General features: G+C 42.2%; 1 protein-coding gene across 2 annotated transcripts in view; it reads left to right on the plus strand.

The window, feature by feature from the left end:
* The window catches only part of ZNG1A (Zn regulated GTPase metalloprotein activator 1A), a 39,289-nt gene extending 27,380 nt beyond the window's left edge, over positions 1 to 11,909 (plus strand). For both annotated transcript variants that reach the window (XM_058657378.1, XM_058657379.1), the window contains 6 exons: positions 2,013 to 2,069; positions 4,728 to 4,779; positions 9,069 to 9,137; positions 9,227 to 9,292; positions 11,382 to 11,508; positions 11,759 to 11,909. In XM_058657378.1, the coding sequence (XP_058513361.1) occupies positions 2,013 to 2,069; positions 4,728 to 4,779; positions 9,069 to 9,137; positions 9,227 to 9,292; positions 11,382 to 11,508; positions 11,759 to 11,880 (493 nt within the window). In that variant the 3' untranslated portion in view covers positions 11,881 to 11,909. The remainder of the gene's footprint in view (positions 1 to 2,012; positions 2,070 to 4,727; positions 4,780 to 9,068; positions 9,138 to 9,226; positions 9,293 to 11,381; positions 11,509 to 11,758) is intronic.
* Positions 11,910 to 12,512: the final 603 nt, after the last annotated feature.

Below are 12,512 nucleotides of genomic sequence, written 5' to 3' on the forward strand. Positions count from 1 at the left end.
GTAGATAGTTGAGGAAATTAGGAGGGCAATGAAACGATTTTTTAAGATACATTTTTATTTAGAAAGTCAGATTTACAGAGAGAAGGAGGAGAGACTGAGCGTAAGATCTTCCATCTGCTGGTTCACTCCCCAAGTGATCGCAATGGCTGGAACTGAGTTGATCCAAAACCAGGAGCCAAGAGCTGCTTCTGGGTCTCCCACGCAGGTTGCAGGGTCCCAAGGCTTTGGGCCATCCTTGACTGCTTTCCCAGGCCACAGGCAGGGAGCTGGATGGGAAGTGGGATCCTGGTGCATGCAAGGCGAGGACTTTAGCTGCTAGGCTATTGTGCCGGGCCTGGGAAATGAAATTTTGAACTCTTTCCTTTTGTATTTGTATTACATACTCTATTCGGTTTTAACACAGTAATGATATTCTTTAAAAGTTTTTATTTTAATATTTTAGAAAATATTTGCTGGTTTTTTTTTTTTGGAAGGAGGTCATTAATGTATTTGAGCACTTGGAAGTTTGGTTCTAGTAATATGCCTTGAATTAATGAATAATTTTTTATGGAGGTACTAGATGACAGATCTATTATTGATTCTGTTTTACAAATAGCAAAAGAACTGGTGTATAGAACAGAGTTGCCTCTAAATGACATGTGTTCTCTAAAACTGTCACAATGAATAGTATCTGTTAAATGTGAGCATCTTAGGGTTAAGATGAAGCTGAGGGGGGACTTTATTAATGATCTGTCAAGGGTGAAAAAGGAGCTATATTTAATGTTAAGACTGGTCTCCTTGTATAAACTGATACTCAAAAATTTCTTCATGGGAAGATTCGCTCCTTTGATCCTTTTTACGATTCTCCTTATCTAGAATATTCCACGTTTGAAGTGTTGTTATAGCTTATTGACAGAAATTTGGAGCATTTGTTCAGTTTGGTTTTTGTTTTGTTTTGTTTTTTTACGAAAATTTACTTTGTGCCAGAAGTGTTCATAATTTAACAGCATTGCTGCTGCCGGCGTGAGTGTGCAGTGAGCGGCTAAGAAGCCACATAGCCACAGCTGCTCAACCCTGCTAAGGGTTACAGGAGGGCTTTAACATCCATGTTAACTTAGACTTAAACGCAGTCTCAAATCTGCCAAGGCAAATTTTGTCTCCCCTGTGAGAGAACTTAATAAATGTTTGACAGTCTCCCAGAGCCAAATTTTGAAGTTTAATTGGTTTTTGTTTTTTTTTTTTTACATTTTCTTTCACTCTTCCTTCATTTTATCTTTGGTTCTAGAGAAATCACTGTGTGTGAAAATTGGAACTTAATTACCAGTCTATAAATCTACTTCTATGGACTTACACGGAACGTAGTAGCAATCGCGTCACACAGTCTCCCCAGCTAATTTGAATCATTTGCAGTTGTAATTAGAATAATTATCACTAAACAATTCTAAGGGAAATAGTGTCTGTTCAAATACAGTACTAACTGGGACATTTCTTTCTTTATGAAACGCCATTCTGAATCAGTGAGATTCAGCCACGTGCACTTAAGGGCCCTAGGATGAATTCACATTTATATTTGATTGTTTGACTCCTTGTCTTTGTATCATGGGAAGGGAGTAAAAGAAGTGCAGAATTTCCATTTGTCATAGCTTATGTTTCATCTTTTGAGTAAAAAGCTGCTTAGAAAAGTAGTAGTTGTTTAGCTGTTTTTGTAGGGGGAAGAGCTATGAAAATGTATTTGACGAGCTCGTCAGTTAAATTTCAGAGTTGAAAAAGCCAATGAAAGTAAAAACTGTACACAGCTTATTGAATGTACAAGTGACTTTTGAGCGTATCCAATTTACCTGCTTTTTTGTAGTAATTTCTGTGTTTCTTATTTTAAAAAATCTGTTTCTACAGCTAATGATATACTACTTCATCTTTATGGTTGTTTTCTTGGGGTTTTTTTTTTGCAAAAGAATTTTACTTTTTTTATTATTATTAACTTGATGTATTCTATAGTATGCCTGACTGTTAAATACTGGTTTTCTTCCTTTCAGAGTTGATCTCTGTAATGTATTAGATCTTCATGCCTTTGATAGTCTCTCTGGAGTAAGGTAAGTTTTCTATATTTTAGTCTTTTTTTTTTTTTTGGTAGTATGCTTTTCATTCCACAGTTGAAAGAATTATTGACTGACTTATGGCCTCAGTTTTTCGTGTAATTACTTGTGCATACCAGATCAGTTTTAATGAGTCATATTCCCGAAAGTTCTGTTAATTTTTTTTTAAGATTTATTTTATTTTTTTTTATTACAAAGTCAGATATACTGAGAGGAGGAGAGACAGAGAGGAAGTGGAGCTGCCGGGATTAGAACCAGCGGCCATATGGGATCAAGGCAAGGACCTTAGCCACTAGGCCACGCTGCCGAGCCCAGTTCTGTTAGTTTTTCTTTTGGTAATCAGAATACGCTTTTCAGAAATTCCAAGCAGTAGTGGTTCTTCTGCATAGCGTTAAGGCAGCCGCATGGCGTGCTGCAGTGCCTGGCTGCAAGTCTGCCATGATTCCCTTTCCAACTTCCTGCTGCTGTGTTCCCTGCGAGGCAGCAGCTGATGGTGCCAGTGCTGGAGGTCCCTGCCACCCGTGTGGGTGGCATGGACTGAACGCCCGGCTCCTGGCTGAGCACTGCGTCGTGAAAGAGAGACATTCTGGTTGTCTATCTCCACTTCTTTGTGCCTCTCTGCCTTTGGAATAACCCATTGTTAAAAGTTACACCTGAATGATACTCAGTGTTCAGTACAGATTACCAGTGTTTCTGCACCTGTCGCTCTGAGCGGTACCCTTGCCGTGGGAAAAGGCATGACGTGCTTGGACCACAGGGGCTCAGTTTGTACAGCCAGCCGTCACCACCATTGCCCTTCGTGGTGCTGCAGTCTTTATCTGTTCATCTGTGACACGATTGTTTCTAGTGTTTGACTATTGTTTCTGTTGTTTGGCTGCTGTCTTAGCTGTTGCCCATAATGTTGTCATGAATCCTTCTGAAGTCCCAATACTCCAGTACGTTTCCTTTGTGTATCTACCGCTTTTTCAGTAGATAGCCATATTTTTTCTTTTCTTCCTCTTCCATATCTGCTTATTTTGGTTGTGACTATGGGTAGAAAAATGATTGTATTTTGCCTTTTAGACACATTTTCTAAGACACAAGCGTGAAGTCGTACTGCTGAAATTTGTCCTGATTAGATCATTTATCCCTGATGAGGATGAGCTTGCAAATTGGTTGTCATTTGATCTGTAAAACACTTAAATATTTCTTTGTTGAGATCTTTGCTTTTTGTCTTCACATATTTTATTCCTTTGTATTTCCTTAAATATGTGATTTCCCACTTTGAAATTCATTGTAATGCTTATATATTGCTTGCTATAATTTGCTATAGTAAAGATATTGCCTCAAAGCATTCAGTTCTTTTTAGTATTATGTATTTTTACTTAGGAGAGATAGAAAATCTGTTAGTACTCTCTTCTCATTAAAAGAAATAAATCGTTATTATATAATGGCTTATTATAGAATGCTAAGCTTCTTTGATTTAATGTAGTCTATTAGCATAGAGACAAAAATTGTTGCAAGACTGTGAGTAAATGTACAGAATGGATTCATGAATTTCAGGTTTGGGTAGCACAAGTTTGTTCATTCGACTAGAAGACATTTTTCTTTATGATAGGGAACAAATCAGGAACATTTAAGTTCTGAGACTTACCACAAGCCAAATTTAAGAGCTCATTGTTAAAATGTTGACTCCTGCGTGTGAAGTTTTAAGCAGTCATTGTTCAGCAACGTTAGATATTGAACATATGGGAAAAGCATACTTTTTTAAAAAAATATTTTTATAAGTAATCTCATTCTACACTTGATTAAGAGCGTTTATAATGCTTTCGTGACACTTAGAGAAGTAGGTATTCCAGGCGTTCCTGCCACCGTAAACAGGACCCCCGGTGACTCATTCCCTCCAGGGGCTCTGTGTGCTCCTTTCTGGCCCAGGAACTTGCTGTTGCTAATCCACCTCTCGCTGTTCCTCCAGGCCAAACATCTGCATGACGTTAGGCACGTCTACCCTCTCACCCAGTCACCATCAGTGTCTGCATTAGCGCTACACTTGTTAACATTGCAATCTGGAATGCCGCATTGATCTTCCGGTCCTTAAGGTTCTGACTTTTGAATGTGTCCCAACCGGTGACAGACTACACAGAGGTTTTATATTTGTGGTCACTGTGTCTTAATAAGTGGGTGTGTTTCTAGGGGAAAATACTGATAAAGAGAAATTTATCTTTCTAACTTTTTTTAGGTACCAGCATTATTTTAAGATTAGGAGGACTGGGGAGAATTAATAAAGCGGTTACATAGCTTTTCTAAGTCTGTATTAAGTGTTTTGGAATCATAAAGAATCTACCAACATACACAGATCTTTAAAAAGCTTCTGAGTATGTATATTATGAGACAATTGTGCATGAATTTCCAAAATTTTTGCACCCAAATAGGCAATGCTTTAATTCTGTTTTCTGTAAACTTTTTGAAATACCTGCATGTTTAACCATGCAAACCAGTATTGCCCAAGGACTAATTTTTCTGTTTATGTATGAATATATGTTTTTAAGAAATTTTTGAAACTAATCTGCCACTGTTCCTTTAAAATACTATGTAAGATAGAAAATATCTTCCTTATACTATATAAGGTTAAGTCAAACTGTGTTCATCTTTGAATTGATAATAAATTGTTTTTAGTTTGCAGAAAAAACTTCAAAATATGCCAGCTACACAACCTCACCTTGATCAGGTAAAAAATGTTATTAAAAAATTCCTTTAAATAAACTCTTTTGTTTTAAAGATTTATTTATTTTTACTGGAAAGGCAGATATACAGAGAGGAGGAGAGACAGACAGGAAGATCTTCTGTCCAATGGTTCACTCCCCAAGCGGCTGCAATGGTTGGAGCTATGCCAATCCGAAGCCAGGAGCCAGGAGCCAGGAGCTCTTCTGGGTCTCTCACACGGGTGTAGGGTCCCAAAGCTTTGGGCCATCCTGCACTGCTTTCCCAGGCCACAAGCAGGGAGCTGGAGGGGAAGCGAGGCCATCAGGATTAGAACCGGCACCTATATGGGATCCCGGCACGTTCAACACAAGGACTTTAACCACTATGCTATCACGCTATCACTCAAATTTGAACTCTTTAAAGTCGTGTCTCTAAACTGTGTTGATAATTTGTGGAATTTTGAATGCTGTTGAGATAATCTAATGCAGCTTTTAACTCCATAATGGACATTTTTCAATGTTTCAGAGTTGTTGTGCGCTGGGGGTGCTACGTGCAGTAGCTTTTGACACTTGATCTTAGCCGAAAGGCCGAGAAACGATGAGTAGTGGTTTTTTGCTTTTGTTTTTAACTACATTGGACTAACTGCTGAAGAGAAGGCCTCATTTAATAAGCATGGCTTATTAAAATATTCGGGACTTCGAATTGCACGTTCAAGTGGCACTGAAAAATGGAAACTTGTGGTGTTTTCATGATTTGCATTTCTAATTGTGGAAGCGAATATCGAAAATGCTAGAAGCAGCTAAATATGTTTCTGCTATTCCCATCCTTCTGTTATCCAGCACACGGTAAAGCCATAAGATGACTTCTTTCAAAAAATTTTATTTATTTATTAAGGAGATCAGATTTCACACATTTCATACATATAATTTTCAAGTCCAAAATGATACTTTCCACCCTCCCTTCCCTCTTTCTTTTTCTTAGTTTTACTATAAGCTACCTTGAATTTGTTTTACAGTTACAGGCTTAATCTCCACTAGATAAAGAATTCAACAGGTAGGAAGTGGAAGGGCCAGGGTTCTGCAGGAATATAGACATACGCCTTAACCAGATATCCACCCAGGGCAGAATGAGAGAGGGGCGGAGCGGGGCGGGGCCTGTGCCAGGCTCTCCTAGTCTGTGCGCATGTGCTGTGTCTTTGAGTCGTTACTAGCTGCACTGGGGCCCGGATAACAGCAGACATGTGATGATATCGACCACGCTTTCCTGGTGTCATGCTACCGCTGAGGAGCAGGGCTGCAGTGCGGTTGTTGAAGCCATTTCTTGGGATGCTACATCCAATGTCAGAGGGCGGCCTGGAGTCCCAGCTGCCTGCTTATGGCCTGGGCAAACAACAGAGGGTGGCCCAATCGCTTTTTTCAAAGAAATGGATATTTAGTATTTCTCACTTTCAGATTTCCGGGAATGGTGCTGGGGTACTTGCATATTAACATATATTTCTAATATTTGGTTGTGAGAAATTGCAATGATACTCGAAAATGTAGAGAATAGCACGAATCCTTCCATGCACTGCTTTGCTTTGCTTTGCTTTTTTTTAAAGATTTATTTATTTTTATTACAAAGTCAGATATACAGAGAGGAGGAGAGACAGAGAGGAAGATCTTCCGTCCGATGATTCACTCCCCAAGTGAGCCGCAACGGCCAGGGCTGAGCCGATCCAAAGCCAGGAACCAGGAACCTCTTCTGGGTCTCCCACGCGGGTACAGGGTCCAAATGCATCGGGCCGTCCTCCACTGCTTTCCCAGGCCACAAGCAGGGAGCTGGATGGGAAGTGGAGCTGCCGGGATTAGAACCGGCGCCCACATTGGATCCTGGCACGTGCAAGGCGAGGACTTTAGCCTGTAGACCATGCCGCCGGGCCCTCTGCTTTTCTAAAAGGCATTTACATATTGCCCGTTGCGTATCATGCACACCAGGACCTCTTCTGCTGTCATTTGTCAAGCAAAAATATTTATATGGAAATTTTCAGAACTCTGTAAAAACGAGACAGTATGGCATACCTGTGTATACTTCCTGCCCCTGCTGGAGTATAAGCAAATCTCAGACATGTCATTTTGCCAGTAAATAAGGCGTGTATGCCTTTACAACAAAGGAGATTCTCACACACTTTCCTGCTGTGGATAGAGGCAGAAGGCAAAATGCGATATTGCAAAGAGTTGGGACTGAGGGCTGAACAGGCTTACTTGGCTTAGGGCATCTGAAGTGCACAGAGGAATGTCATCTTCCTGTTAGTTGGGCTCATGACTGTTTCCTGAGAGGGCAGAATGCTCACCGAGGGGAAAGCATCCATGTTTATCAGGTGCAGGAGCCTTCAGTTGTGGAAAAGTCCAATTGGATGAAGTCCGTATGACCTGATAGTAACACTGTTACAAAGAACTTCGCAATCTATTCAGACTCTCTGAGTGACCCTGTTTCAGATAAGGATGCTCCTTCAGATAACCAAAGGGTACTTCTTTTTTCTTAATTTGAATTTATTTTTAAATGTTTGTTACAGAGGTGAGGGGATTGTAGATCCATGCACGTCCCTGAGTGGGATGTAAGGCGACTGGGGAGTGGGTGAGGAAAGAAACCCTGCCCTCCCTCCCTCCTGTGCCGGCAGGGTGGGGCAAGGGAGCTGTGAGTGCTCTTTGCTGCCAGATGAGGGGGAGGGGGAAACAGGGAGACAAGACACACACATACAGGCCGTCCCTGACTTCCTCCCGAGGGTGTGACTTGATGGAGATGGTGTTGGCTTTGTCATACCTGGTACGGAATACCACTTCCCATACTTGCCAACTGTCTGTGTTGGGCTATAGTCTTAGAGGTTTAGGTGAAGAATTTGGCCTGTAGCCTTTTGGCCTGTCTTTGGATGGGGCACTCTAGGCCCTCTGTTGCATCAGAGAGGCCAGCTGTCCTGTCTTCCATGTGTATCCAGGATATTGTCTTTCCTTCCACAGAGTCAGCAACAAGGACAACCCAGTGTCACAACGTGTACTTTGAAGCCAGAGTAGTCTTCCATGTGGCGCTCCCTGAGGCTGGGATCAGGTGGAGTGAGCCCACTGGGCTGACTCTCCTTCTGAGTTGGTCCCCAGATCTAGCTCAACCCAGCCTGCCTGCCCCCTGACCCAGCTTTGTATACACTGCTTGTTTGGGGTGACCCCCAAGAACCCCTACCCAGTCCCAGCCCCAAATGCAGAGGCCACCTCTTTCTTACACACTACCTCCTGGTCTGCCTGGAATGTTAGCCCATCTCTACCTCCTTTTCCCAAAACACCACACTCCATTCCTTAGCCCCCATGGGGCTCAGTTGAGGGAGAGACACATTGTTGAGAGGTACACCTGTTACTGCGCTGTGAAGAGAGCATGAAAACAAAGACAAACTTGTATTCCAACTCGGGGAACACTCTCCTTGAACCCCACTGTCCAGCTGCTAAGTCAAACCTCAGATGTGTGTGTCTTGCTTGCACAGGGCCGTGTCATCCCAGTGTTACTGCATGTGCGGCTGGGGTGAATACAGGTGCATCTCAGATTGTGCAAAGCAGCAGTAGTCGCTCCTCGTGTAACAGTGGTTGAGCTCACAACGAAGCGATAGGCCAATATGGACTCCTAGATTGAGACATTCTCGCCATTAAAAACCAGGTCTTCCAACGGAAATGAAATCCACGTTAAGCAATTTTTGAAAGCTGAGTTCATTTTTGAACATGACCATTTGTGTTTCATTTGGCAACGTTTTGCTATTCTCAGACTTGCTCTGTGTTTTGATATGGACGTTTGAGGTACCGTAGTGATTCCTTGAATGAGGAAAAGAATATTAAGATTTCAAAATCCGTACTTATTATTATAAAAGAGGTAACTGTTGTGAGCTGAACTATAAGTTGGCGTACAGCAGATCTCCCCCGTGTTTTCGTCCTGTGTTCTTCAAACTATACACTGAACCGTAGCTGCTTGCTTTTTGCTCCTTGGAGCCCCTGGACAGAGTGAATTAAATCATCAGTACCCTTTGGGAGACGTTTGTGTAATTGTTTTTGTTAGAGGAAATAGCATTTTGTCTAAATACTAGCTCGCTAATGCAATCTGAGGCATATTGAACATGGAGCAGCTAGCTGATGGTCCAATCAGCACACAGAGGAGGAAACTGGAACGCCTGGTTTATCTTGAAAGGCAACATGAAGTGCCACGAATATGTTTCTTGAACTTTTCATCTTAAAACTTGTGATTTTAAAAGCTATCCTGTCATTACTGTAAAAATTGCTCATGATAATTTCTCTTGATTTACAGAGCATCACCACAGTTACGCTTGAGGTGTCGGGAAATGTCAACGAAGAAAGTCTCCATGAATTCATGCAGGTGTGTGCCGTTTTTCCGCTGAGTGAGCCGCCTGATGGACGCGTTAGAAATGGGTGGTCTTTCTAAAACACCTCTCCCGTCCGCTACAGGATCTCCTGTGGGAAAAGAGCATGAGCAACAAGGACGGCCACTGCATGGAGGCCATCCGGCTGAAGGTACACTGCTCCGTTTGCCTTGCACGCTCCTGAGCTCAGAGGCCCTTGTGCTGGAAGAGAGCTTTGGAAACCACAACTTCAACTGGTGTCGCAGCTAAAACAATCCGTGTGCTGGGAATGTTATCCCTTAGCAGATAGGGGCTCGTGGGCCTGGCTGTTAGCAGACTCTGTTCTGGGATCCCGGATTGGTCACCTAGAGGATAGTGGTCATTTTCCCAAGAAAGCTTCATTTCCTCAGAGAAGTGTGCTGCTGGGCCTTGTTAGCAGACCCTGAACATGTCCGACTCGAAGGTTTTAAAGCATTAGGATGTAGTTCTTACTCTGTGTTTGGAAACCCAACTGTGTTACTTGAGGAAGGGGGCGGTGCTGTAGGTGTGTAATTAACCAGTCCGTGTTCATGTGAGTGTGTTGGCACCCCCGCGAGCACCCCAACGAGGCTTGTCTGATTACCACTTACCGTCACTCTTATTAGCTAGGGTCTACCAAGTCAGCAGGTGTCTGCCACGGGTCCCTAAGACGACAGTGGTTGAGACTATCAAGAAACAGTTTAAATGGCCTCCATCCCTGGGCTTACTCTAGCTGGAGTTCATTCTGTAGAGGCCACAGGTGAAACCCAGCCTGCTTGGAATTACCTCTGATCCTGCGGGGCCTGACTGCATTCCGGGTTTCCCTCTGTTCGGAATGGGGCAGGTTACCTGGAAACACGCCGATTTGGCATTTACACGGAGCCGCGAAGGCCAGCCGATCGTGTGCATGACCAGTTTGGGTTTTAGCCTTACGTACTTGACAGTGTCTCTGCAGCTGTCCGTTTTTGTTCTGCTATGGCCTTCCTCCCTTTACAACAAAGAAGAAATCTGAGGCAGAAGAGTCCGACTTCATAGCTTTCCTTCCCTCTCCCGTTAACAAAGCAGTAGTCTTGGATCATCCTGTTGAAATTGTTAACTCAAGTATTGCTCACACTTCACACTTGTTTTTTTAAGATTACTTTTATTGGAAAGGCAGATATACAGAGAGGAGGAGAGACAGAGAGGAAGATCTTCCGTCTGATGGTTCACTCCCCAAGTGAGCGCAACAGCTGGAGCTGAGCCGATCCGAAGCCAGGAGCCAGGAGCTTCTTCCAGGTCTCCCACGCAGGTGCAGGGTCCCAAGGCTTTGGGCCCCTCTTGACTGCCTTCCCAGGCCACAGGCAGGGAACTGGATAGGAAGTGGAGCAGCCGGGATTAGAACCAGTGACATATGGGATCCTGGCATGCAAGGTGAGGACTTTTACCCACTACGCTATCATGCCAGGCCCCATACTTCACACATAAAATTGATGCTTGCCTAATTCTTCCCAAGGAATTCATTACAAAAATTCAAAATCAAGAAGCAGAATTCAGAGATGAAATTATGGAATCGTTGGTCAAGCAGCTTCTTTGGACCCCCACATCCCATATCCTGGTGCCTGGGATCAAATCCCCCCACTGCCACTGGGCTCGCCGCTAATGCACGCTGTGGGAGGTAGCAGTAGCAGGAGTTCCTGGCTCCTGGCTGTAGCCCCGCCTGTTGTAGACATTCAGGGAGTGAACCAGTGGGAGAGAGAATCTATCTGTTGTCATAACAGAATTAATTAATTTAATTTTAAAAAAGGAGAAACAAAACTTGGCATAGCAACAGGAAAACTGGTAGGAAACACATTCAAAATACAAAAAAAAAAAAGCAAAGAAAACTGAATCATTTGTTTTATTTTTAGATTAAACGTCTATAACAACTATGAATGAAGGTTTGAAAAAAATTAACTTCATCCTCACCAAAGCCAGTTCATGAGAATCTGAAAATCAGTATAACAAGGGTTTTTTTTTTTTTCCCATGCTGTATTTATTTTTAAATCTTGGGTTTTTTCTTTTTTTAACCTTAGGTTTTATTTTTAAATCTTAGGTTGTTAGCAAAGCTTTTTTAATGCCCAAATAAGTAATTTCTGTAACTTTCATATGAGTTTGTATTTTGAGAAGAAACAACCACAATTCTAGCAGGTTAGTCCATGCAGACTGTCGCTCCTTGCTCCTGTCACATTTGAGATGGGTCTCATGAATGGTTCTCCTTTGGGCAGGGACTGGTGTCCATCAAAGACAAACCCCAGGTGATTGTTCAAGGGGTCCATGAGCTCTATGACCTGGAAGAGACTCCAGTGAGCTGGAAAGACGACAATGAGAGAACCAATCGGCTGGTCCTCATTGGTAAGTAACAGTGGGTTCCATCTCTAAAGCCAAGTAACAGCAGATTTCAAAGGGTGGTAATGTCCTGCCTGAAGCATTGTTCACCAAATTGGGTAAATAAGCTTGTGGTTGTCTTATTATTCGTGTCGTACATACTATCAAACTTTTTAGGCCTTTCCCTCCTCTCCATACAATTTTTCAAAACAAAAGGGATGTGAGCTGTATCATTTTATGCCTTATGTAATCAAGTTGTGTTCTGTTTTGTTTGCAGGCAGGAATTTAGATAAAAATATCCTCAAACAACTCTTTATAACCACTGTAATAGAAAGAGAAAAGCAGCAGAGAGCCCATCTCCAAGAAGATCAAGTTTATAACACTGAAAACCTTTCTTAACAAAATGTTTAATAAAAAATCAGGTTTTTTTTTTTTACTGAATGTATTTCAAACAGTAATTTTTATTCCTGTGATGAATTCCAGTGTATTAAAAATAACATTTATCTTGTAGAATATACAATCTAGTAAATTGAAACTATAAAACATTTGCTATTCATATAATCTGATTATTTTTGGAGTTAGGTGTATCACAAAATATTTTTCACCATTGGTTTAGGAATTTACATATGCTGGATTTTTCATTCATGGAACTAATTGTAATAATGATATTTTTAAAAAAAGATTTATTTGTTTTTGTTGGAAAGGCAGATCTGCAGAGAGGACAGACAGAAAGATCATCCATCCCTGGCTCACTCCCCAAGTGGCCACAATGGCTAGAGCTGAGCTGTTCCAAAGCCAGGAGCCAGGAGCTGCTTCTGGGTCTCCCATGCTGGCACAGGGTCCCAAGACTTTGGGCCATCCTCGACTGCTGTCCCAGGCCACAAGCAAGGAGCTGGGGGGTAAGTGGAGCAGCTGGGACACGAACTTGGTGCTTGCACAGGAAGGATTAGCCACTTGAGCTGTGATGCTGGGCCCAGACTGTTTTTTATATAATAATTTTTACTTTTGATGATTTTACATAGTTGATTAGG

Source organism: Ochotona princeps, chromosome 31 (genome assembly GCF_030435755.1).
Source record: "Ochotona princeps isolate mOchPri1 chromosome 31, mOchPri1.hap1, whole genome shotgun sequence".
NCBI lineage: Eukaryota > Metazoa > Chordata > Mammalia > Lagomorpha > Ochotonidae > Ochotona > Ochotona princeps.